The sequence below is a fragment of the Mugil cephalus genome, chromosome 1 (assembly GCF_022458985.1).
Source record: "Mugil cephalus isolate CIBA_MC_2020 chromosome 1, CIBA_Mcephalus_1.1, whole genome shotgun sequence".
Classification (NCBI taxonomy): domain Eukaryota; kingdom Metazoa; phylum Chordata; class Actinopteri; order Mugiliformes; family Mugilidae; genus Mugil; species Mugil cephalus.
Window position 1 is genome coordinate 51,733,796 of NC_061770.1, and position 24,837 is coordinate 51,758,632.

General features: G+C 41.5%; 2 protein-coding genes across 3 annotated transcripts; one reads left to right on the forward strand and one right to left on the reverse strand.

Annotated features, from left to right (window-relative positions):
• The first annotated feature begins 510 nt into the window (after window positions 1-510).
• On the forward strand, window positions 511-8,575 carry tmem185 (transmembrane protein 185). Its single transcript, XM_047602670.1, has 7 exons — window positions 511-744; window positions 1,542-1,718; window positions 4,062-4,269; window positions 4,578-4,661; window positions 4,745-4,921; window positions 5,248-5,371; window positions 5,773-8,575. Exons 1-7 carry the CDS (start codon window positions 707-709, stop codon window positions 6,021-6,023), a joined length of 1,059 nt encoding a protein of 352 aa, XP_047458626.1. The 5' UTR covers window positions 511-706; the 3' UTR covers window positions 6,024-8,575.
• A 2,148-nt stretch (window positions 8,576-10,723) lies between these two features.
• On the reverse strand, window positions 10,724-24,049 carry mus81 (MUS81 structure-specific endonuclease subunit). 2 transcript variants are annotated; one of them, XM_047577254.1, is made up of 16 exons: window positions 23,954-24,049; window positions 23,575-23,725; window positions 19,601-19,730; window positions 19,063-19,154; window positions 18,366-18,494; window positions 18,183-18,263; window positions 18,011-18,099; window positions 17,218-17,550; window positions 17,003-17,130; window positions 16,657-16,769; window positions 14,695-14,814; window positions 14,382-14,477; window positions 13,356-13,484; window positions 11,867-11,970; window positions 11,063-11,146; window positions 10,724-10,928 (listed from the first exon to the last, which is right to left on the reverse strand). In XM_047577254.1, the coding sequence occupies exons 2-16, from the start codon at window positions 23,713-23,715 to the stop codon at window positions 10,862-10,864; spliced, it is 1,836 nt and encodes a 611-aa protein (XP_047433210.1). In that variant the 5' UTR covers window positions 23,716-23,725; window positions 23,954-24,049; the 3' UTR covers window positions 10,724-10,861. The 2 variants fall into 2 exon arrangements, with proteins under 2 accessions (XP_047433210.1, XP_047433218.1); XM_047577262.1 differs by having other exon boundaries at window positions 23,896-23,991.
• Window positions 24,050-24,837: the final 788 nt, after the last annotated feature.

Below are 24,837 nucleotides of genomic sequence, written 5' to 3' on the forward strand. Positions count from 1 at the left end.
CAATAAACAAGCAGTGAAGTCCAAGGTATTCTGTGTAAACCTCTGTGACAAAACACCTAGACAGGAATAATGGTATACATCTAGCTGTACAGTTACACTAAACAAGTGAGAAAGTATCTCAGCCTTTGGTCAAAGATGCAACCATGGACCCAGCAGTTGCCAACAGAATGTCTACTACTACAGAGATTGAGAACCTGCCAGCAGTACAATCATCCTGGCAGTTCTGGGTCAGTCAGGTCTTTACATCAGAGTAAAAGACATCTAAAGCATTGTGATGGCAACATTGTTTTATATAGTTTGTGTTACACTCACTAAATGTTTTAGGGGATATATGTAACTAAAACTAAAACATATCATGGTCTGTTAAACACTTTTTTGTTTAGTACAAAATTCCATATGTTCTTTTTCTTATTCAAGAAGGACCAATGTCACTGTGCTTGAAGATAAGGAATACTTCACACAGCAGGTGGCGGTAATGCGTCTCAACGCCGCCTGCCTTGAAACGGGAAAAATAAGAAATGCGAAGAAGAAGAAGAAGAAGGGAAAACACAAAACATACGGGCTAGCAACGAGCTTGTGATGATTCTCAAGAGTCAAGAAACTCAACAAACGCCGGGATTACTATGTGTAGCATTCGGGTTAGGCGCTGAAGCTGCTCTCAACACTGGGGAGACTCATGTCAGCTTGCTAACAAGCTTTCTAAGCCATGAATTTAAGAGGACTCTTTCAGGACTTCAATCCCAGGTAACGCTAACTATACGAGCTAAGCTAGTTACCACGCTAGCCGCCTGTGGCTAGTTAGCATTGTTTGGCTGTTTGAAAACACTTAAAACGCATGTAAAAAATTTGAACATGTATACAATGTGGTTATTACTTCGAAAATTAGACAACGTCGGGATCCTTTCCCCGGACATTTAAAAGAAAAAAAGTGCAAGGGGGAGCCCGGCTAAACAAGGCCTAGCCCAGCTAACGCGCTAGCTAAAGTAACGTTGTGGATTTGCCAGTTAAAGCTACAAGCTATGAGCTGTCAAATTTCATCACCCATACGGTGACCTTCCACCAGTTGGGTGAGTCTAGCTCTTTATATAAAATTTGTATCAGTAAGTTTTATAGACTCTCAGCTCCAGGCTTACCAAGAAGTATCTTAATTAAATACTTTGTCATAAAATGTAAGTAATAAACTAGCAGCATTTGTCTGTCTTTTGATACGGTGTAATATATATACAATAGACATTATTGGGTCTACCAGTAACGGACAGAGTGGAGTACTTATAGTACAACAAGGTTGTAGTGACTTGTCACGTGCTATTATTACAGTCCTGTTATATTACATTCAAATGAGAATCATGTGATTAAAGCCTATAATGCTTCTGATAATAGTCGTAGTTTCAGTGACAACTAGGAGTGTCAGTGAGTTTGGAATACCTTCCTTTAGTCAACCTTCCTTTGACTTAACAAATTCCCTTCATACCTTTCACCTGCTTGAAGGCTGTTTCCCCTTGTGTCAGTTGTCTAAAATGTCCACACCCTCTGTGTTACAGTAAGTTCCTGATCTATTCTTGCCTGCTGCTGTTCTCTGTGTTGCTGTCCTTGAGGCTGGATGGAGTCATCCAGTGGAGCTACTGGGCTGTGTTCACTCCAATATGGCTCTGGAAGCTGTTGGTCATCATTGGCGCATCTGTGGGCACCGGAGTCTGGGCCCACAACCCTCAGTACAGGTACACGAAAAAAAAAAACAATTATTTTCTTAATCCGACTCTAACTGGACAACTTAAGCGCATGTAAACGTGTTGCACTGACTAATATATCCTTGTCCGACTAAGACACCCAGATAATGTGATTGGAAATCTTTTTTCACTGACTAAGTTCTTCTACCGAGGGACAGCGTGCATCTCATCCGCACCATGCACATTACATAAAAGATTAAGAAAGCTGTACTATTATTCATCTTGTTGTTTTTAAAAATGCCAGTCTGCCGCATCAGTGACTCCAGTTGTTTATTAATCAGTGGGTAAAATAAGCATTGATAGTAAACATTATCTAAAGGAAAAAGGCTTGGAAAGCCAAGACTGGACATTTCAGCAGGACAATGATCCCAAACACAAAGCCAAGGAAACTCTCAAGTGGCATCAGAGAAAGAAAATAAAGCTATTTAATATGAAAAACGATGTGATGTGTTCAATACTTATTTTATCCGCTGTATGATTTTCTCTGTTGCATGTACACTGGGATAAGGAACTCTTTCTGAAAGAATTTATCAAGCATAGCACAATTAAGCAGTGCATGTAAACGCACTGACTGTCAGATAGGGATGGGTAGTAGTTAAAGGAGGTACGGTCACAGACTTACATCCCCACATGTCTGTGGCCCAGATGCTCTAAACAAGAACTCTGGTGCATGAAATTCCTTTTATGTCTACTGCACACTCACCAGGTTTGAGAAAGTAGCTGTTAACAATTAATGGTCTGTGAAAAAAATCTTACATTTTGTAAACTATAGTGTTGGCAGGTTTAAAAGAATTTCCAATTCAAATCAATCTTGATATGAACGCTCCAATGTGGATTTCATAAAAAAAAAAAAAAAAAGCTCACTGTGTTCTTGAAACTGGTTTTGCATGAAAATCTCACAAATAGGAAAGGGTGATAACTTATCGTTCATGATTTACCTCCAAAAACAATCCCTACGATGAGAATTTCCCATCTCGCAACAAATGTGATAAACGCACGTTGATAACATAGGTGCGTGGGTGGTTAAATGAGACACAGGTGAGTTCCATGTTATCCTCACCAATAATATGGAACTGATTTGGATAACAGAAAGTGGATATGGGACAAACTTGTTCCATATGCAAGGGTTGCAAAAAAAGATAATGGCTAAGGACAGCAACACAATGAGAACCAGCAAATGCATCAGGAGAAAGCAGCCACATCCTCTGGTAAAGAAGAGAACGGACGTCCCCAATTTCTAGGGACAGTGCCCATTGTGGATGACCTGTCCCACGGCTAAAGCTGTGAATGAGAACAAAAAAAATGCGCAGACTACGGCAACAGTTATTATGGTAGCCAGATAGGAAGCACTAGTGAGCATGTTGTGCACAGACTACAGCTATTACGGTAGCCGGTCACGGTGCTATTGACATTACAGATATAGCAGTTTAAATATTTTTTAATATGTCAAAATAAATGAAACCATAATTGTTTCTCTGTCTTCATTTTGTCTTGATAACATTTAATCTGTTTTGTGTCCGAGCTGTAAATGTCCACAAATTTAATTTCAGAAATCTAGTCACCTTACGGTAAATTAAAAACAAGATGAAACACGAAAATTGCCAACGCATTCGCTCAGACGGTTCTGTATGATAAGCAAAGCAAGTGATGGAAAGATATAATTGGGATTACGTTGGCAGAAGACATGTTGCTCTTTTCATGTTTCAGACTTGTTTGATCACTACAGTCACTACAGTTTCTCCACAAGTTACTAATTCAGCCTATAGTCAAGAAGCTTATTTGACTATAACTGGTCAGTGTCATCTTAGAGCTTTCAAGACAAAGTGTAGTGACAGATTGAGCCAAAAACATAGATTGGGTTTATGATATTTTTATACGGATTTTTATTGTTATCACCAGAATGTCAAAATGTATTGGGATAAATTTTTTAGCCTATTTCTCCCATCCCTACTCCCAAGACTGCGCAATGTAATTAGTCCCAATTGTGAGTGAGATCCAAAACATGACAAGAAAGAGCAAAGACATATGCAAGATGTGTCAACTGGAGGTAAAATAGTATGAAATAGTATTTACACATAGAAATAATGTGGAAAAAACACGCAAAATAAATGTGTTTAGCTGCGAGTCTGTTTTGCCTTTAGTCTGCAAGACAACATTGTCAGAAACATAACCAGTGTTGTGATATGAGAGACGCTCTAACAGAGAGACCACAAAGTACCCACAAAACATTATATTCGTATCTAATCGGTTTGTTAGGTTAAATGACATGAAATTGAATTGTGTGAGTATGAATGGTGGTTTTTGATGTTTGGACTTCTGTGTGCCCTCTGTCAGGGCTGAAGGGGAGACATGTGTGGAGTTCAAGGCCATGCTGATAGCGGTGGGGCTCCACGTCCTACTGCTGATGTTCGAGGTGTTGGTGTGCGACCGCGTGGCAAGAGGAAGTTACTTCTGGCTCCTCGTCTTCATGCCCCTTTTCTTTGTGTCTCCCGTTTCTGTGGCTGCATGTGTCTGGGGTTTTAGACACGACCGCTCCCTCGAGGTAAGAAATCTGAGGATGCATAGAGACTGGGGTATGGAAGGAATCTGTGCAAAGCTAGAATGTTTGATGTGTTCATTTCTGTGTCTGAAGGTTCAGAGATAATAAGATCATGTATGTACATGTATTTAATTATTTATAGGGGTTTTGTTTTCATCAAATGTTTCCTGCTTTGTTCTTTGTGTTTTCTAGCAAAAATGGTCAATTTGATGTGTGACGCTATGATACTATAGTCGCAATTAAGACTGGAGGTTTTTAATCGAGTCATGCAGTCCTGATCATCCCACCCCATTTTCTCTCCTTCTCCTCAGCTGGAGGTGTTGTGTTCAGTAAATATTCTCCAGTTTATCTTCATTGCTCTGAGGCTGGACAGGATCATCAGCTGGCCTTGGCTGGTGAGGGTCACAAGACATGTGAGAATCACTTTTGTGTGTGTCCTGTTCAGTCATCAAACACTGGCTATGTTTGTATCCTGCAGGTGGTGTGTGTCCCACTGTGGATCCTCATGTCCTTCCTGTGCCTCGTTGTCCTCTACTACATTATCTGGTCAGTCCTCTTCCTCCGCTCCATCGACATCATCGCCGAGCAACGGCGGACTCACATCACCATGGCGATCAGCTGGATGACCATCGTCGTTCCGCTTCTCACCTTCGAGGTGACTTGTCGTTTGGTTCTGGTTAAGCCTGTGTAACACAACCTGTGTTACATGATTGCATAAAATAGTCTAGTTAATTGCATTTCATTCACAGTATACATACTTGAAAGTATCGAAGGCAGCCAAACATTGTTCTCTGCACACTGGCCGTCAGCAACGTTAACATTAGCCACCGGTCTGCCATTAGCAGACGTTGCAGATCCAATTTTCAGTTTTTATGTTTGGTTATTTCATTTAAGCCCATCTATTCCAGCTCAGTGTCAGTGATAATCTTTGGTACCATTGATTATCTTACAGCATCTCCTAACCTCTGCGTGTCTCCTCAGATCCTCCTGGTGCACAAGCTGGATGGCCACAACAGTCTGAGCTATGTGTGTGTGTTCGTCCCTCTCTGGCTCTCCCTGCTCACACTCATGGCCACCACCTTTGGCCAGAAGGGAGGGAACCACTGTGAGTGATATGTCATTTTGTGTCAGACACTACTCTTCTTCTGTTTTCCAGCTCAGTGCAGGTTTTGCAGAGTGTTCCAGTCTGCAGTATTCATTCACTCATTTGTACCTCTTGCATTAGTTCTTGCAGAAAGGTTTTGATGATTCCAGAACTTAAACTAATAGATCAGTGTTCCACTTGTCCTGGACTGACTCACAACTCAGAAGCCAATGGAACTGAGTTTGGAAACACATCTCTATGGTGGAAGCAAATGCTTTTATTGCAAAAAGACAAATAAAAACATATATATTTGTAAAAAATAATGAGTTAATTGTGTCTCTAGTCAGTTCTACCATGTTGATGTCATCGATGTTTTGTTGTTGCTCCACTGTTAAGTTGTGTTTGTCCTGGTCTTCCAATAGGGTGGTTCGGCATCCGGAAGGACTTCTGCCACTTCCTGTTGGAGCTCCTTCCCTTCTTGCGAGAGTACGGGAACGTGTCCTACGACCTCCAGCGCAGCGATGATCCTGAGGCGGCCGAGGATCTGCCCGTCCCCGAGCCGCCACCAAAGATTGCCCCCATGTTCCATAAGAAGACTGGCGTGGTGATCACGCAGAGCCCAGGGAAATATTTTGTCCCGCCACCTAAACTGTGCATCGACATGCCTGACTAACGTCGGAGCTGAGGTGGATGCGGCTGCTATAGTGATGTGTTTAACTAATGACACGGAAACAGCAGAGGACGCTGCGTTTGGCTTTTATCTACTGTTTTGGAGGACTTGGCTCCCTCAACTAAACTGTGCGTCAGACATGAGAACCAACATGGTGATGGATCCAGTTTCCTCACATTGGTTTCACTCGCTGTTTTTAAGACTCCCTGCGTAAATCTGTCCAGGATGAAATCATGGAACCATAAGAATGGACAGCTTAGTTTTCAGCTGGTCGGTGACGTCAGTGCTGTGCTGCTGTCTCCCAGTCGTATCCACTCTGAATGTTGTTGGTAGAAACTGACCACAGAAAAATGGGATTCTCTTGGATCTAAAGATTGACGTGATGCGGAGATGCACTGCAGCGCTCGACCTTTGTGAACTTAAATATTTGACTCTCGCAGCCTTTTTGCTTTAGAGTGTCTGAATGAAAGATAACACTTTGGTTTGTGATGGGGACCATTAGAGAGACTCTCATGCTTGACTTTGAGATCAGTGTGCCCCTGTTGTCTCTGCTCACTTTAGACCATGCAGGTGGAAAACCAAGGGGGCAGGGTTAAAGGAAAGAGTCAGATTTTTTCAGGTATGTCCTAGTATAATACTTACATGTCAGTGCTTAGAAAAAGTTCCTACATGCAGATGTATTTCAGTTTAAGGGCCGCGAAACACTGGGCCCAACTCTGCATGACAGATTTAAGCTCTTTCTAATCTCAACCTGGAAGTAGCTCTTCCTGTTCCTGGTCTGTCTTTCATCCTTTTCCATCAGCTGGTCATCAGATGTTGACTTTGGGGTGTGTTTAAGTGCAAAAATATTGGTCCAGACACAGACAACATGTGGCAACATTTCAGTCGGCCTTCTCTGCAGGTAGTCCTTAAAGGTTGGTTTGGTTTGTTTGCACCTTAAGAGCCACAGTTCACCTGAGATCCACAGTCCTTGACAAAAAGTTCATATGGGGCTTTAGCAAGGGTATTTTCCGAAGTTAGTTTCTGTTGTAAATGTCATTAGTTTCTTTGATCAGTGGAAAGATAAAGACGAAGATACAGTTTGTGGCTACACATATCTAAAGTTCAGAAAATATCCACTGACGTCGTTGTTGCCCTACAAAGTTTTTCTAGAGTCGCTCTGTTAGGAACAAATTCTGCTCCAGTAAAGATCCACCGGGCCAATGAAATGCTTTGGGCTGACTTTATACAGGGATAAACAACAGCAACACGGTCATACACATCATCAAGTATGTTATTGAACTCATCGACTTAATCAAAATGTCTGCCATTAGAGAAGTGAGCTGTTAGTAGTCCACTATCCCCTCTGGTGGAAAACATATTGACAGTAAAATAAAGACGAAGAATTGACAGTGATTAATGTATTTGTTGAGAATGCCTTAATGGTACATAGTAGCTCTTATTCATTGTAGGATGCTTTTTTTTTCTCTGTATCGATTGAAATTCGCCCACTAATGGAATCCAAACAAGTTAACAGACTCCATTGTTTTTAAAACCAACCTGAAAAATCTGACTTCTTTCCTTTAACAAGATGACAATAGAAAAGGCACTTTGTAAACCTGTTCCAAGAGGAACCCCGTCAGTCTTTTTGTATTCCTGTTTTTCCTTTCTCTTTTTTTGTAGATAATTTGTCAAGCTAGGGACCAGAGTGTTGGCGGGCTTAGAGGCAGGCCTGGAAAATATGATTAGGTACCAATCATTCTATTTTAATTTAAAGTTTCATCCGTGTGGATAAATCAAGAGTTCAAAGTCTCTGCCGTTCATAAGAACTCTAACGTGATGTAGCAGTCTTCACATTACTCTGATTTTGGGTCGTAGGAGACGCATTTTCAAATGTCACACATATCAGCTTGAACTAGTTGAAACAGTGATACTAGATCCAGTACTTCTTAAAACACAGACTGAGTGGAGAGTATAACTCCCCAGATTTCTTTGGTTTATCATGATACTTTCAAAAAGTAAAAACATTTATCCCCACTTGTCATTTTGTCTGATTTCTAATAATATATGTTTTTACTCATCTCATGCTGGAAGTAGAGCGACCTGGTGTTTTCTCTCAGTCCTGCGCTGCATTCTGGTCTCCTCTGCCTCTCCAATCATTGATTCCTTCTGTGGGACTGACTGAATTATTGACATTTATTGTTTGCAGAGATGAATCTCAAACATCAATGCGCAAGAAAAAAAAACAGCGTCACATCTTCTGTGTTTGTCCACAGATAAAGGAAGTATAATTGGTGACTGCTGTCGGGTCGGCTATATTCTTAGCCCCCATTTCAGTTCCACAAAGACCCCTGCAAAACACAACGACTGATGGACTGGCTGCCAAGAAGAGCTGTACTCATCCAAACCTCCACTTTCTCATTTATACACACACACCAAAAAAAAAACGGTTCTGAAGACAACAGCAACTCCACAATCTGATCATTTTTGTTTCATACAGTAGAGAAGTCATTCTGATTAACACACAGACTACAGCTACACAGTACTGTAGAAGAGAATAAACGTTAAATACAAAGTGCCATTGTCTCTTTTTGTCCTTAAAGCCCTTCAACAGTTTTTTCCATCTCCCTGATAACTAAAGACACAAAGTCAAACTGAAAGTACAATTTATGCAACTCAGGAAAGGCTTTCTTGCACTCCTGCAGATGTGTGCAACTGCAATTTGGGTGCAGATTAGGCCACACCCCCATTTGGGTGAAAACAAACCAACAAAGGAGCCCAGTGGCCAGTGGTGTCATACCCAGACATTTACTCTTACCTCATTGAATCGCTGGGTAATATATGACATCTGTTGTCAATTCATTATTATTACATAATGTTAAATGAATAAATCATGACATAAATACAACATGAAGTTTTGCCAATGTTAATCCTTTTGTTAAAAAAAATACTTTACAGTAACGTAACTCTGCTGTCATTACCTACTGTCATTTCAGTTTAGTATCAATATTCACTACTTTGACTTAGTAGCATGAATTTGGAATTTTTAACATTAACTAGCAACTCTGACGACTGACATTAGCTAATCTTAGCATCATCATGATTAAATGTTTGCTGCAAACGTACAAATATCAACTATCAGGGTCCCATACCTTTCCATTTTTGTCTACCTGGTTCATGGCCTGAAGCCATACATTTATTTCTTTTTTTTTTCACTTTTTTTTTAGGTGGTTTGAAGAACACAAGCAGCAAATTCTCCTTTGTTTTCACCCATAAGGGATGTGGCCTTTTTCAGTGACGTGTGGTTACTCTCTTCCATACATCATCGTGTCAACAAAGTCATCATTACACATTTAAGTGTGCTCAATCTCCTCTTCTACTTGGATGCAGAGCAGCTCACAGATCTCACGTTCTTGCCTGTGTGCTGCCATGATCAATAAAAAAAGTGTGCCATAGCCTATACAAGCTGTATATAAACAGAGCCGCGCATGTGCAGTTCACATCAAGAACGAAATAAATCCTGGGTATATTGCAGAGTCATTCGACCCGTTTTTTTTTTTTGTGCAATGTGAAATGTGAAAGGGGCTGTAGGTGCATCATGTTTCTTGGACACATGGTAGTGCTGAAAAACTTGTAGAGTGAATTAGAGAGGTTGTTGCACATGATTCACTCTGAATGGCATGCACAACTACAAGGTGCAGTTGGTGGTTGTGGCAGTGGGTGTATGGGACATATCTAGCAAGCTTCTTTTGGAGCAGAGGTTATACACCCCCTCTTACCCCACTACCACAGACGCCCCATCATAACACAGATCTGACCGAACTCCCCAGACTGTGCTCATTGCCAGATTTCTTTGGATCATCATGATGCTTTCAAAGTTCTTTCATACTGTAGAGAAATCATTCTGAATAACACACAGACCACAGCTACACACTACTAGAAGAAAATAAAAGTTAAACCTGCCAGGGTAAAGTTCCTTCAACAGTTTTTTCCATCTCACCCAGTAACTAAAGACAATGGGTCAAACTGAAATTAAACCATCGTAGAGCAACCACTATTGCACTGATCGAGTTGTACGACTAGACTTGATGGTTTGCCCACTGAGAACTGTATTATTTTCCCAGATCCCCAGATCAGCCTCAGACTGCGTTTGATACCAACGTCGAGTCCAGAATCAGAGACTGGAGGATGTGGGAGAGGACATGATGGACTGACAGCCGCAACTCTCCTGCGCGTTTGTCTTATAGTATAGTAGTATATATATAGTATAAGTATGAAGAATAGAAAAAATAGGAAAGATATATTACAAATAAGGCCTCATTCAAGTTAGATGTAAACATATACATTTGTGTTACTGTGTTATGTACAAAACAGTGCAGTTGAGGATGGGAAGGAGTATTGAACATGTAGCAGAATATTGCAGACCAGCAGCGGACAGAGTGACAGACTGACAATAAATTTAAAGCACAGTTGTGATTGGCTCAGAGAAGACGGACAGACAATAACGGTTTCATTTACTGGACTTCAAACTCTAACCTCCACTAGGGCTGCAGCAGTTTTGAACTGATGTGTAGAAATGGTTTACTGACACAGTAACTATTAGTACATGTGTAAATAACAAGATGTACATAATTACATTAAAACAGTTTATTTACCATTGCCTTACTCTTTCTGAATGGTTAGTGAAGAAGACCGATGTAAAAGCTGAATTCAAACAACAGAAAGCTATTCAAAATAAACTTTATTGGGATACATTAGTGAAATTATTTTTCAGTTAAGGAGCATCTTTACATTTACATCTTCCTTATTTACATGTGAGGCAAAGAAAACGTCTCGGATGAACGGTGTTTGTCTGTGAGCGTTTATGACAGAGCTCCTTGTGAACAGTATAGCTGATAAACCGTTCTGCTCAGAGCTGGGCCCAAGTTTCTGCAAAAATCAAGAAGAGAAGGTTTCATGGGGTGCCGCTGAATCTGTAGGTGCACGTAATCCTTAAACATGAAAACAATCAACACCCTTTGGACTAAATGAACCACTGGAAGACGACAGAACTAATACTGAACCTTTTGAGCTTGCCGTATCGGATGGAGGAGAGGAGTTTCTCTTTCTCTGCATCACTTGCACATCGTTTGTAGGCTGTCAGAAGACTGAGAAGAGACAGGAAGGGTCAGTCAGTCCATCAGCAGCTCTAACATTAGCTCAAGGCTAAAGTACATGTTTTTAATGCCTCTCATCTTACCTCTTGTACACCTTTCATTTCTCAACACCAGGTTTACACTCATATATAATGTGCATCGGGAATCTGTAACCTGGAATACTACACTCTTCTAATGTACGGTAAACCATAGCTGGCTATAGCCAGCGAGGTCCAACTACTGCTACAGAGAGCAAGGCTTTGTGCATTAGCCAATTCGTTTTCAATACACTTGCACTTGTCACAGAGGTTGGACATTACATGATCACGGCTGCAAATAATTACAAATAAACATTTTTAGCTGAAGACACATTTCTTTAACAGAATAGGAGACTGGTGAGATTTCATTTGGATTTTATTACGGGGGCATGATCCAATCAACATTCAGAAGAAACTACTTCTGCCTGTAATGGGATAGACCTCCAACCAATCAGAGCAGGGTATTCTTAACAAATACAGTATATCTGGTGTCTATTTTACAGCTATCCTGCTCCTACCGCAGCTAAAAATGACAGAAAATGAGTCAGTAACAGTAACTTCAGTGGTTTGATTCCCAGTTGCATGTCATACTTCTCTCTCCAGATTAGAACCAGCCAAAATAAATGCTAAATGTCTGAGCAAAAAGTACACTTGATGAATGAGTGAATAGTCTGTACGTTAGGATGGAAGTTACCTGTGTGGGGTGCTGTACTGCTCCAGTATCGCCGCTGCCTTGTCTCCAGACAACCCGCTAATCTGCATCAACTGTCTGGCAAACACTTCTCTCACTGTCTGACACTAGAAGGGGAGGAAAAAAGAGAAAACTCAACCATTTATCTCATCTAATCTTCTACCACTGCTTATCCTCACTAGGGTTATGGGGGTTGCTGGAGCCTATCCCAGCTGGCATCGGGCGATAGGCGGGGTACACCCTGGACAGGTCTATCGCAGGGCTAACAACCATTCCCACTCACACCTAGGGTCAATTTAGAGTCACCAATCAATCTAATGAGCATGTCTTTGGATGGTGGGAGGAAACCAGAGTACCTGGAGAGAACCCACATAGACACAGGAAGAACATGCAAACTCCACCCAGAAAGGAACCTTCTTGCTGTGATCAGTGAGTGCTAACAGTGCTAACCACCACGCCACTGTGCCACCCGCAGCTCTATTTAGATTCCTGAAATAGATTAAAGATGTATGGATCCAACCAGAGCAAAGGGAAACAAATGGATCTCAAAAATCTGCCCTCTGGACATGTCCAACGAGGCAATGAAATCTACCAGGCAAAAAGCTACCACGACTCAACACTGGCACCTGGTGGTGGAATGAGGGCACCAGCAAGAAGAAGCAGCCAGGTGAAGATTAACCTGCAGTTTCAGTCCCTGCAACCCCAGTCAGTCCCAGGGGCATTGCTAGGCGTGGAGCAAACAGTTGACAGGAGCTGTCAAATACTCCTAGACGCGTCAGTCATAGCGTAGGGGTTTGGATATTATTCTGTGATCATAAACTGTCCGTGATAAAAAAAATAGACTCATTCGTGAAATTCATCTGGAATTTAACAGAATGACACAGCGCGTGTTTACTGGGGCAAGTACCCTGGTAAAAAGTGTCTGGCGACGTGCATGCCTGCAATAATTACATACACAGCCTGCTAGAAAGACTTAGTACACGCTAGATAAACCTCAACTTGAGTGCAACCTCCAAGGGCATGTCTCACAATAACCATCCTCAATTCAGGAAGGATAGAAACTGAGGATCTTTTGTTATGTGTTGTCCCCTCCATCAGTTATTTAAAACTGAAGAAGAGACTTGGATAGAATGTCGTCAAGAATTTGCCTTTGTTTCAGCTTGTATTTTGGAGGCCTGTAAAAAGGCAACCCAAGTGTTCTCCAATGGTTTCAAAAACAACAGTCACTGGCTTTGGCTGGAAGAAAGAGGGATCATGTAGAGACTATGACCAAGACATGCACCCAGGTCTGAGCATTCTGTGATGGGTATGCCTCAGCCCAAGGTGACTTGTAATAAACGCCACAGCTGAGGATGCACTGTAATGGTAGCAGCATCACCTAGTGGTCATGTCGAAGAACAACCTAACTGTAGTCGCCCTCAGAAAGTGGAACCCTGAGCCCCAATGTTCAAACACAGGAACGTTTTAAGGGAATGTCTGCTAACGCCCCCACCTTGTTTTTGACTGCACCGTGGTTGAACTCTGCAAAAGAAATGAGAGAGCAGAAGGGAGTCCCTCTGTCTTCTTCATCGCTGCCTCCATCACCCTCCAGCTCTCTAGAGCGACAGATCAGCGTACGGTTCTGAAACACATTTAAAACAGACAAAAGAAAAGAAAAACGCCACATGTGAGGTGATGTTTTTTTAACACTTAGTCCTACACACATCTGCATTTAGTCCGAGTAAAGTCCTGTTTGATTGGCGTTTGCAACAGTAAAGTTGTAAATTCTAAAAATAAATAATAGGGTTGTCAATCAATTAAAATCATATAATTTTCATAACTAATGAATTGCAAATAAATCACTCTTTTTAATCTTTTGTAAATGTGTTTTAATACATAGCATTATCAACATGGGAGGAGAAAAATATGTTTATGTATATTATTATTATAGCAGTCCAACACAATGACAACTACTGTCCAGAACATTCTCCACTATAACGTTAAAGTTAGTGCAACTTATCTAGCATGGCCCATCTCTGGGGACATCAGCTGACTAGCAAATAACAAACAAACAAATAAAAAAAGTCCATTTATTTAGGTTTACATGGGTTTAGCACATCAAGAATATGTGCGCCCTTAAAAGACCAATCATTATGAATGCTTCCAAATCTGTTGCGACTCATCAGAGAATGGACACTGGTCTTTTGAGGGTGTCCTGTGGTGTTTGGCATTTCAAGGTCATGATCAATGAGATCAGACTTTTCATGGTATTGACAGAAAAATAGTTGGAAACTGGAAAGCGAAGCAGGTAGTAGAAATAAAAGTTAACCCGACTGGCAAAAAAAAGACACAGCACCAACTAGTGTTTGGGTGGTTTTGTTACAGAGCGAGCCAGACTGATGAGGGCACAATAATAAATGTGTAAAATTGAGCCATGACTCAATACACAATATTCATCCATCATCTAGTTTCTGTTTAAAACCAGTGCAATCTACAAAAGTCAAACGTAGGTATTTGTAGAAAGAAAAAGAAATACTACCTGGTAGAGTTTAGTCAGGTATCGAGTCATGACGGTGAGGTATGCCACCGACTCCCTCACATCCTGGACTCTCTTCACAAAGAAGCCATCGACTACCTATCACACAAACACAAAGTACTAATGAAGGGAACATAAAACACCATGTGAAACTTTTATTTGAGCTAATATTCCTGTGGTGAGACCTTATAGTGCTGGTAAGTAAAAGAAAAACAGTCGAGAATCAAAGCTGCTAAATACAGTTTACAACACATGTACTACAAATAATTTTATGTTTTTCCCAACAGGACAGTTTTAGACAACATATCAAGTGCACCTGTGTGTTGACCATGGCCTGCTGTAGTGTCGTTTCCGGTAAACTCAGGTGAGAAGCAGCCGATCCACACTCCTCTACTAAATAGATGGGCCTTCGAAGACCACACCTCTTCAGCCGAAACTGATGGAGGAATGAGAGAAAAGCCAGTATGAGTCATTTCTCACTCCAGGAAACTTCATTACGTTACTTTTACACTTACTTGTAGTCGTCAGATGCAAATGATGATGTTTACTACAGAATTTCAACCCCTCTTTAAGTACACAAAATGCTTCATGTACTGTATGTTTTGTTTTGTTTTGTTTTTGTTTTTTTTTAAATGAACAGAAGTGGTCCAACACTAATAAACTGACACTGATGTGTAACATTGGTAGGATTCCCCTTCAACACAAAAAAAAAAAAAACTTGAAAACATAATCAGAGAGTGGGAGAACATGATTATTAATGTTTCAAACCAATTATTAGTTTAAGTGGGCATGAATACACCTTTGTGACCACCAGCCAAAATATGGCATGGGCCCCTCTTTTTCCAACAAACGAGCCCTGACCTGTTGAGACACGGACTCTACTGGACCTCAAGATGTGCTGTAGTATCTGGTATCAAGACTTTAGCAGAAGATCCTCTATTTAGAATGAGGTCTGGGGACTTTGGAGAGCAAGTCATCACCTTGAGACAGTCGTAGTGCTTCTTAAACTGTTCCTGTTAAATTTTTGCATCGTGGCAGGAAGCATTATCCTGCTGAAAGACGCCACTGCCTCATGGGAAACACGTTTCTATGAAAGTGTGTCTGCAACAGTGCTTACAGGTGTTACGTGTCAAAACATCCACATGAGGGATAGGTCTGCACCAGCTTGTCTTCTTTCCATATTGCATCATGGAGCCATGTGGTTCCCAGGTAAACGACAGCAGCGCACCTGGTCATCCACACGGTGTCAAGGACATGACTCGTTAGACTAGGCCACGTTCTTCTGTTGCTCCGTGGTCCAGTTCTGACAATGTTGCATCCATTGTAGGAGTTTTCAGCAGCCCCATGACAAAGCAAACCGACCTGCCGAGTGCTCTGACACCATTCTATCAGAAACAGCATTACGTCTTTTAGCGATCCGAGCCAGGGTTGTCGCAACTAAGTTTCCTTTTGCACCTCGATCCGATTGTCATAATTAATATTGGCTGATCCCATCTTAAATGAACCAAATGTCTTTCCCTGGAGAGTCATAGTCTTTTCTTACCTTCCTTGAATACTCCTACATCACATGTGCAGACTGTTTAATAAATAGGCCCGTCAAAGTTAATGCAGTGTGGAGATGATAGCTCGTACCTTGACTCCAGACGTTCCAACAAACCACAAAAACTTCTCTTCTACCAAAACAAGCTGGGCTTCCAACACCATAAACTCTGTTACCTTCTTTGTAATATTTCTCACCTTGACACCTATTTTAACACAGCATGTAGGGTTTGTTGTTACTGTTTCGGCATTCCTTTCTGATTGTTGGCAGCTTTGGTGGCGTTTAAACAGAAGAAGCTGTTGTGACACTACAGGCACGTGGTTTTGGCATATGGCAGACCTGTAACAAATAACTACAAAAGATCAAAGATCAAATCCCATCACTTTAGAAATCTCCCGATATGTGATTGGGGCATCCCACTTGGACCACATGGACGAGCCTCATTTACTCACACACATCACTGAACATTGGATGCCCATGACCCCAATTCTGGTTCATCTCTTTTGCTTCTTTAGACCAGGAGCATCCTACAAGAGCAGCAGTTCTGGAGATGACCCAGTCATCAAGCCATCACAATTTCATGCTTCTCAAAGTTGCTCAACTGCTTCCACTTATCCATTTTCCTTGCTTCTAACATCAATTTTAAGGACCAGCCCTTCACTCGCTGCCTAATGTATTATACCACCTGTCATAATTGGAAAAATCTAAATCAGAAAAGTATGTGTACTGCATGCTGACCTTCTGTTCCCGGAAGCGCCCATCGATGATGCTTCCGCACAGGTCGTCCATCCTCTTCCTCTCAATGATGTAATCAAGGACAAGCTCCTTGCATTCAGGGGCTCGCAGTTGACCTGGAAAATAATAATTCATTCCAATTCTATGTAGATACTGTAGATTGAGCACATTAGCTACACATCCCCCAAGCTGTGATTGTACATTTGTACATAATCTGGTGATCTTGGTAAAAAAGCAACCATTATCAAAAGCTATAACTAGTTACAGTCCTAACACCGTGATCACACTAGTTCTATCGTTTTTTTTTTAAATGTAGGCAGAACATTTTTCTGGTTCCTGTGTGCGTTACCTGGAACAGGAGCGACTTTTTCCCGAGCCACCCACAGAAAGTCTCCGACATTTAGTTTCCGGACGTCAAAGCTGACTCCGTTTCTCTGCAGCTCTTTGACCAGCTCCTGCTTCCGGTGGTGGCTGCCACTGCGCAGACAAATCGATCGTGATGGTTAAGATGCACAATCGCAGCATGGTTCCTTAATCTGAACAGGACGGACACATGTCTCTCACCCAGTGGTCTCAATGAAGTCGACACAGAGTATAATTTCATAGGTGCCTGGTAGGAGACATTCTCCGTTAGGCTTTCTTCTCGACACCACGTCCACATCATTTCTTGGCTGGACGCACTGTATTCTGTCCTCCTCCTTCTCTTCGTCATCTTCATCACTTGCAGTAAGGTCAACAACTCGGGGACAACCTTCTTCCTCTTCTTCCTCTTCTTCCTCTCCTTCCTCTCCTTCACTCCGGACCTCCTCTCTGTCCCCTACTGGATCGTCTGTAGTTTCTTGCTCTACTGATGCCAGTCGCTCAGCCAAATCCCGGCCGTCCTCTGTCAGAGAATACCTGAAAGAGACACGGCTGCAGGTTTTTCAACGGGCTCTTTATAGTCAATAGCTTAGAAGACAGCCCAACGTTCCCTGCTCACAAATGTTTCGTGTGGAAAATTGACTTGGAGACTTGTTAACAGCCTACAAGTACATCAAGTGTTGTACATGAGCGTGATATGGGTTTTAGCATCCATGTTAGTTGTGTTTAAAACACGACTATGTGAATTAGCTCAGTACTTGGTACTTCCATTTGTGTTTCTGGAACTCTTTCTGTTAGATACTTGCTGATTAGTTTTTTTGCATTTGAATACATGCCAATTTGTGTTAGGTACTTTAATATATGCGGATTGTGTCATTGTATCATCTATCTGAAAGTATTCACTATGGTTACTGCTGGTAAATAGTTAGGTACCAATCAATCAAAACCCTGATGGGAAAAAGAAAACACATACTAACGTGTGTGTTTACTTGTGTACCTTGCAGGATTGTGAGTCTTAAGCACCAGGTTCTTCTGGATCAGAGTGCTGACTGAAGCCCAGGCGGTGTACTTACTGCCCAGATCAGGCTACACAGACACAACAAAGGACACAGTCAGTTTTATGATAAAACTGCTGTAAAATGAGATGGACTTCGTGTGAAAACATTTACCACAGTGAAAGACTTGTCACATAGGTGCTGAGCTTCTGCTTGTAGTTCCAATTTAAACATATAACCTTTACTGCCTGAGATCTGAAAAGACAACAAGATGGATGATAATGTAACAATAACTTTGAATACTGAGGCCATGATACTTCCAAGTATTTCCATTCAGTTAAATGGAGGAATGGGTACCTGTGACTGTTTGTAAAGAGTGAGCAGTACAGCGTATCCACCGGACCTCTTCTGGGGGATATACTCCCTCTTCTTCTTCCTTCCCCCTCCTCCATCTTTCTCTGTCTTTTGATCACCTGCAGCATTCTTCTACAAGTGAGGATGGATCACACAACAGAGTTACAGATCACATTAAACCGTATATTACCCACCATATTCTCAAAAGACAATAGTCCTGTACTAATCAGCTTCTCTGTGATTTGGGGTCTTTGTGTTTTTAACAAGTTTTGTTTCTTATTTCACCACTTCTTTTCACTGGGGAATTTCAAAAATTGTGTGTGTGGCTGTGCAGGACGGACACTCATTTGCAGAGAATTCTCACTCAAAATCAGAAGAAGTGAGACAAGAAATGCATGCCAGCACTTTTTGATGTAGTGTAAAACCCATGTAGTACAGTAGGCAAAAAGTGTAGTCTAATACCAACGTATTCATCACATTGTAAGGATGGGACTGATTTCAAAAAGTGCAGTGATGTAAAATGTTATCACGGACATGTAGTGGAGTGGAAGTGGCAGAGCCTTGACATCATTTCCATGGAGAAAGTCAGAGTTTACTCATCCAGTATGAATGTGCCACATGCAACACAGACAGAGGGGAGTCATTTTAAAATCACATCCCCAGGTGAAACTAATCACAGCTAAAACATTATCCTGTTCACCTTTCTGGAGGGAGCCAGGCTGTTGTTGTTGTCTGGTCCACTGCCAGGAGGGGGCGCTTCTTTTGGGAGTGAGTGAATAGGAGCATCAACACCTGGAGCGAGGTAAAGACACAAAGCGAACAAACAGTGTGTGATGTATCTGCCCATGTACAACTAGACTGTTCATCAGTTTGCGCTCTTGTCTGTAGTTGTGTTTTTGCGTAACATTGTCACTGACTGCCTAGGTGCTGTCCTCATTCAAAGTACGCATCTGACCAAGTACAGTCCAAATCAAAAGACGTCTTCTTGCCCCAGAATGCATTTTATGGACGTCATTAATACATTTGAATTCCAGAAAGACCGTCCTGTTTTCTCTTGTCCTGCAGAGTCCGTACTTCAGAACTGAACTTGTCAGGTCTCCACAGCCTCCGAGCTCTGACATGTCATTTAAATTATTGTGTACCGTTTTGCATTGTAACTATGGTGACAGCCTTGGCCTGCAATGTCAACTCGCTTCATGCAAACGTTTATCCATCCACCCCATCCATTGGCTTCTTACCGTTTTCTCGATAGTATCGTTGCAGTTTCTGATCCAGTATTTTACAGATGCCGTCTCCAAAGTTTTGTAGGATCTTCGCCTCTTTGGCGTTTTGTAGCGGCAGAGGATATTTGTTCAGTGAGCTAATTGCCTGAAAAATTACAAAAAAAAACAAGCAAACAGATGAGTGATTTTTGATTTCCTGCACAAATAGATAAAGGAAAAGAAAGAAAGACACACACACACAGACACACACAAAAAACATTACTGGAATCACAGAATAAAATGAATAAATAAATAAAAATTTAAAAAAAAAAGGAGGGGGGGGTTAAATGAGATAAAGGGGGGCACCTAGTCACTGTCTGGGTGAATAGTAGTTCTGTCTAAGTACTCTAAGAAGGGCTGCCAGGTTTTGTTAGAAGCCTTATCAGAACCCGCCAGTGGAAATCTAACCTTCTCAAGCTTGATATGAGTTAGCCGGCTATTATGTGAAGGTGGAAGAACGTGTTTCCATTTAAAAAAAATAAGGCGTCTGGCCAATAGAGTTGTAAAGACCAATACCCGGCGCTTTGACACAGGGAGTTGAGGTGTCGTAAGTGGAGGGGAGCCAAACAGGGCCGTGCAAGGCTCAGGGTTAAGGACCATATCAAGCACTGCTGCGAGTGAGTGAAAAATTCGGCACCAGTGAGTTTCAGGACCAAAACATGTGTGTGTGATTAGCAGGTGACTGATTACTAGGGGTGTAAGAAAATATTGATACACTACAATATTGCGACTGTATCAATATTCATATTAACAATTTACATGCAAACATTCACAGCGGTCGTTCATTTTTGTGTTCCATTTAAAACTCTGACCGCTAGAAGCACAAAATCTCGTGAGGACACCGGCAAATCTCATGCTTTTAAACAACATTTAGAAATGACTGAGGACTCGATGGTACAGCCGGCCCCAGCAGTGTTCAAAGCTGATGGGTGAGCATACTTTGGTTTTCTAACAAAGGAAGGCAGTAAAGACTGCGACAAGAGCCATGCAGTTTGTAACGTCTGCAACGCCCGAGTCAAATACTCGGGCAACACAACAAATACTCGTGTACATATGGCTAGACACCATGCTGATGTAACGTTACAGGCTAGCGTGAAACCAGTGGATCCAGCTCAGCGGACGATTGAAGTTATGAACGTTTCGAAACTACCAGCAACCTCAACTCGCGCAACCAAAATAACACAGTCAGTACTTTGTTTTATTTGCAAAGACATGCACCCTCTGAGTGTTGTGGGAAATGAAGGGTTTTGTGATATGATGAAAACACCGGAGCCCCGTTACACCATCCCTTCCCGACAACACATCACGGACGTCGCTCTCCCAAAGTTGTACACTGAAGTCAAAGCGACAGTGCTGGACTCTCTCAGCTCAGCAGAAGAGTCGCTTTGACATGCGACGCTTGGACTTCGAGGGCCACTGAATTGTATGTAACTCTTACAGCACATCACATAGCAGACCAGTAGAACCTTAAATCCCATGTACTACAAACCCCGAGCAATGCATGACGGTCATACGGGGGAACATATTGCAGAGTTTCTGAATGCAGCTGTGATTGAATGGGGCTTAGGTGCAAAAGATCCCGTTGTTGTTACAGATAATGCATCCAACATGACTGTTGAGGTGAGACTTGCAGGCATGACTCACATACAGTGCTTCGCACACAGTCTGAATCTCGCCTCACAGAAAGCATAGAAAATACAGTCAGTGGCATGACTTCTCGGCAGGGTCAGACGTGTAACAGCGTTTTTCAGGGGCAGCACCACAGCCAGCGAACAGTTAAAGCAAAAACAGCGCCTGCTCCAGCTACCAAGTCACAGACGTTATTACAACGTGGAACAGCTCTTGTGAGATGATAGAACGCGTTTTAGAACAGCAACCAGCCATCTGCGCAGCTCTACTTTCTGGTCAGGAAGAGTGAAAAAGAGATCTTCATATTAAGCGAGTCTGACATCACGCATGCAGAGGAAGTGCTCAGGGCTCTCAAGCCTATGAAGGATGTCAGAGGAGAGCATGCCAACACTGACCATCATCGCTCCTCTTCATGCCAAGCTTGTGACAGGTGCGCAAAAATGCCCTGATGACACACAGATGGTAAAGGACATCAAGGCTGCTATAGCACAAGATCTGGGAAAAGATCTGAGACTTGCTTGGTGCTACCTATGCCACTACTGGTGACAATACAGCATCCAAATCAGCAAATGATGTTGCCACAGATGAGATCAAGAGGTTTAGAAATGAGACCCCTTTGCCTCTCACAGGAAATCCTCTCAGTTGGTGGAGGGACCATGAACAGGAGTACCATCAGTTATCCAGAGTAGCAAAATGTTTCCTGTGCATTCCTGGAACAAGGAAAACAGAGTTTTCTCCTCTGCAGGAGACATTGTGAATGCACAGAGAAGCGTCCTGAAATCTGTGTTTGTGGACCAGCTTGTATTCCTCCATAAAAACCTTGAGATTAAAAATTAAGCAGTGACATACAGAGTGGAACAACATATAAAATCCAGTATCTAAGAATGTTTACTATATTTCATTTTTTGAGTCCTGTAAGCTCTTTCATTTATATAGACAGATGGGTAAATTCCTTTATTAAGATTGCACAGAAAAAGTGGATGTTGCAGGGCTTTGTACTTTCTTTTATTGATAACAGTTTACAGTTTTTTGTTAATGCTTAGTCTAAGAATCAATCTACGAGCACTTTCATATTTTATATATATCTATGTATAAAGAGGAAAAAGTGTTATGATTAATGGTACAGCGACCATATTTTCTTTTGATAACTACTTTGAAGTCAAAACTTCCTGATTGTGAACCCCTAAGCAGGATCTGAAAATATACAGGGTCTTAATGTGATATTGTTTACATAATTTTCTTTTCTTAAAGTTAAGCTAAAAACTGTTGATGTTGCAGAAAATGCGTTGTTTGATTGTACAGGAACTGCAGTGAAATACAAATGTAGATCCCTCTGTTCTGCTGCTGATGTTAAGCATGTAACAGTTCTACAATTAAATTCTTTAAAAAAATAACGCAATATATCGTCATGTATATAGTATCACAATATATCGTATCATTGCCTCTGTATCGTGATATATATCGTATCGCCAGATTCTTGCCAATACACACCCCTACTGCTTACATCTGTTACAACTGCCACTGCACACTTTTCTTCTGTGTTTTCTGGTTGCACTTAAAAGCGAACAGTAAAATTATTTTTAAGCATTAGGACTGTTTTCCAACGGTCTTTCTGCAAGAAGCAATGAGGTAGCTAGTAGGGTTTTCATGCAGAAACAGTCTTCGCCTAAATGTTAAACAACAGCTCCAACTGCGCACTGGATAAAATCTGGGCCATAGACTTCCCACCCACAATAAAAGTGCTTTTTTGTGTGTGTTTAACCAGTTTGAGCTGAGTCAGCTTTTTCCCACTCTGCACTCAGTTTCCGTGAAGACAAGTTATCCTCATTGAGCCAATCCCTCTGCGCACGCCATTAACTGTAATTGACTAGCAGTCAACAAAAATCTGAGTCAACTATGTAAACAAAAGTACATGCCAGTGTTCTTTTTTTAGTCTTTTCATCTGCAATACAGGTGTCAAACATACGGCCCGCATCACAAAAGCGGCCCACCAGAGGGTCTAATCTGGCCCACAGCATGAATTTTTCAAAGGGCGAAAAACACTGAGACCCAGGACTAAACAGCAGACAGCAGTGAGCGCAAATTGTATTTTCTTTAAGGATATTTTAGTAAGTGTGAACATTCTCCTACTTTGCTTGGTATTCTCTGCACTGAACTAATGTAAAAGGTCTGAAGTTGTCGTTAGTTAAAGCTTATTATTCTGTTAGGTTACTGGTCCAGCCCGCCGGAGTTCAACTTGGGGTGTATGTGGTCCCCAAAGTTTAGTGTGTTTAACACCCCTTGTCTACAAGCATAAAGAAAACAAACTCCCTCTCCCTTACCTTCTGGTAGGTGTACTGGATCTTCAGTCCTTTCTCCTTCGCCTCGTCCCGGAGCTCGGTGAGCCACTTTAGGAACAGCGGGTTCGGGCAGGATGGCAGGGGACGTTTACGACCGAACCGGACCGACTCCGAGGCGGGCATCCCTTTGGGTCTGACAGGGAGGAGATGAAACTGTACACTGGTAGAATAACATGACGAATAAAAGATAACTACCCCGCCGGCTTAGCTAACTGCCTCAGCTAACATTAGCAGATCATAAATAAGCAATTACTCCTGTGTGAAAGTTTTCGAAAACAAGCCACGAAACAACATGTAACTTACAGACAGTTAAATGAGAGACAGCGAGATATGTGCTCTCTGCGTCCAATAATACGCGTACCTGACACTAGAGTCTGTAGCAGCTTCTGGCGCCTTGTATTCAAAGACGTTACTCACTTCCTTATTGATATGAGTCACATGATCTCACTCCTCGTTTATTTTGATAGACAAGACAAGTATTAGGTGCATCGCGCCACCTATCGTACCGGAGGCTCATATTAAATTAAATTAAATTAAATTAAATTAAATTAAATTAAATTAAATTAAATTAAATTAAATTAAATTAAATTAAATTAAATTAAATTAAAATCGTCCCTTTGTTTTCACGTGTTTGAAATCGTAATAATAAAATTATTTGTTATAATAGCCTCAAAATTGCCAACTACAGGTACAGTGTGAACTAAAAAAAAAAAGATGGGTATATGTGAGTATATATAATCACCCAGTCATTTAAAGCATAATAGCCACTGCATGTGGGTGATTTCTTCCTCACAAAACTAAATGAGGAAAATTAATAATAACTGAAACAATAAATACACCCTTTCTAATTTAAACAATGGGTTGGGAATCAAGCATTGGTTCCGACTTCGAACCGGTTCCAATTTTAATCCATCGGAGGTATATGCCTCCAGTGTTATCAATTCAATGTTTTGAATTCCACACAGAATACTGCCTAGGAGTCAGAAAGAATTGAAAGAATTTTAAGAATTGAATCAGTATGCAAAATTAACAACCCAGTCTATAGATAAAAATGAATAAATTCAAATCCTTGATATAATCTTAAATAACCCAGTTTGTCTTGAGAAGAGCTTTGGTGACCTGGTTCATAGGACTACAGTACTCTCCGTTGGCATTTACATCCTTCCCTCAGTGGACAATGACAAGGAGACACCATTAACGAGAAACACCATGCGATAACATGATCCATGCCACTGTTGCTATGCA

Coding starts and splice junctions, on each gene's coding strand:
- tmem185 (XM_047602670.1), top strand. CDS start 707: ATGAATTTAAGAGGACTCTTTCAGGACTTCAATCCCAG. Junction 1,719..4,061: donor GCCCACAACCCTCAGTACAG/GTACACGAAAAA, acceptor GCCCTCTGTCAG/GGCTGAAGGGGAGACATGTG. Junction 4,662..4,744: donor TCATCAGCTGGCCTTGGCTG/GTGAGGGTCACA, acceptor TGTATCCTGCAG/GTGGTGTGTGTCCCACTGTG.
- mus81 (XM_047577254.1), bottom strand. CDS start 23,715: ATGCCCGCCTCGGAGTCGGTCCGGTTCGGTCGTAAACGTCCCCTGCCA. Junction 18,100..18,182: donor GTGACAAGTCTTTCACTGTG/GTAAATGTTTTC, acceptor GTGTCTGTGTAG/CCTGATCTGGGCAGTAAGTA. Junction 17,551..18,010: donor AAGACTCACAATCCTGCAAG/GTACACAAGTAA, acceptor TGTCTCTTTCAG/GTATTCTCTGACAGAGGACG.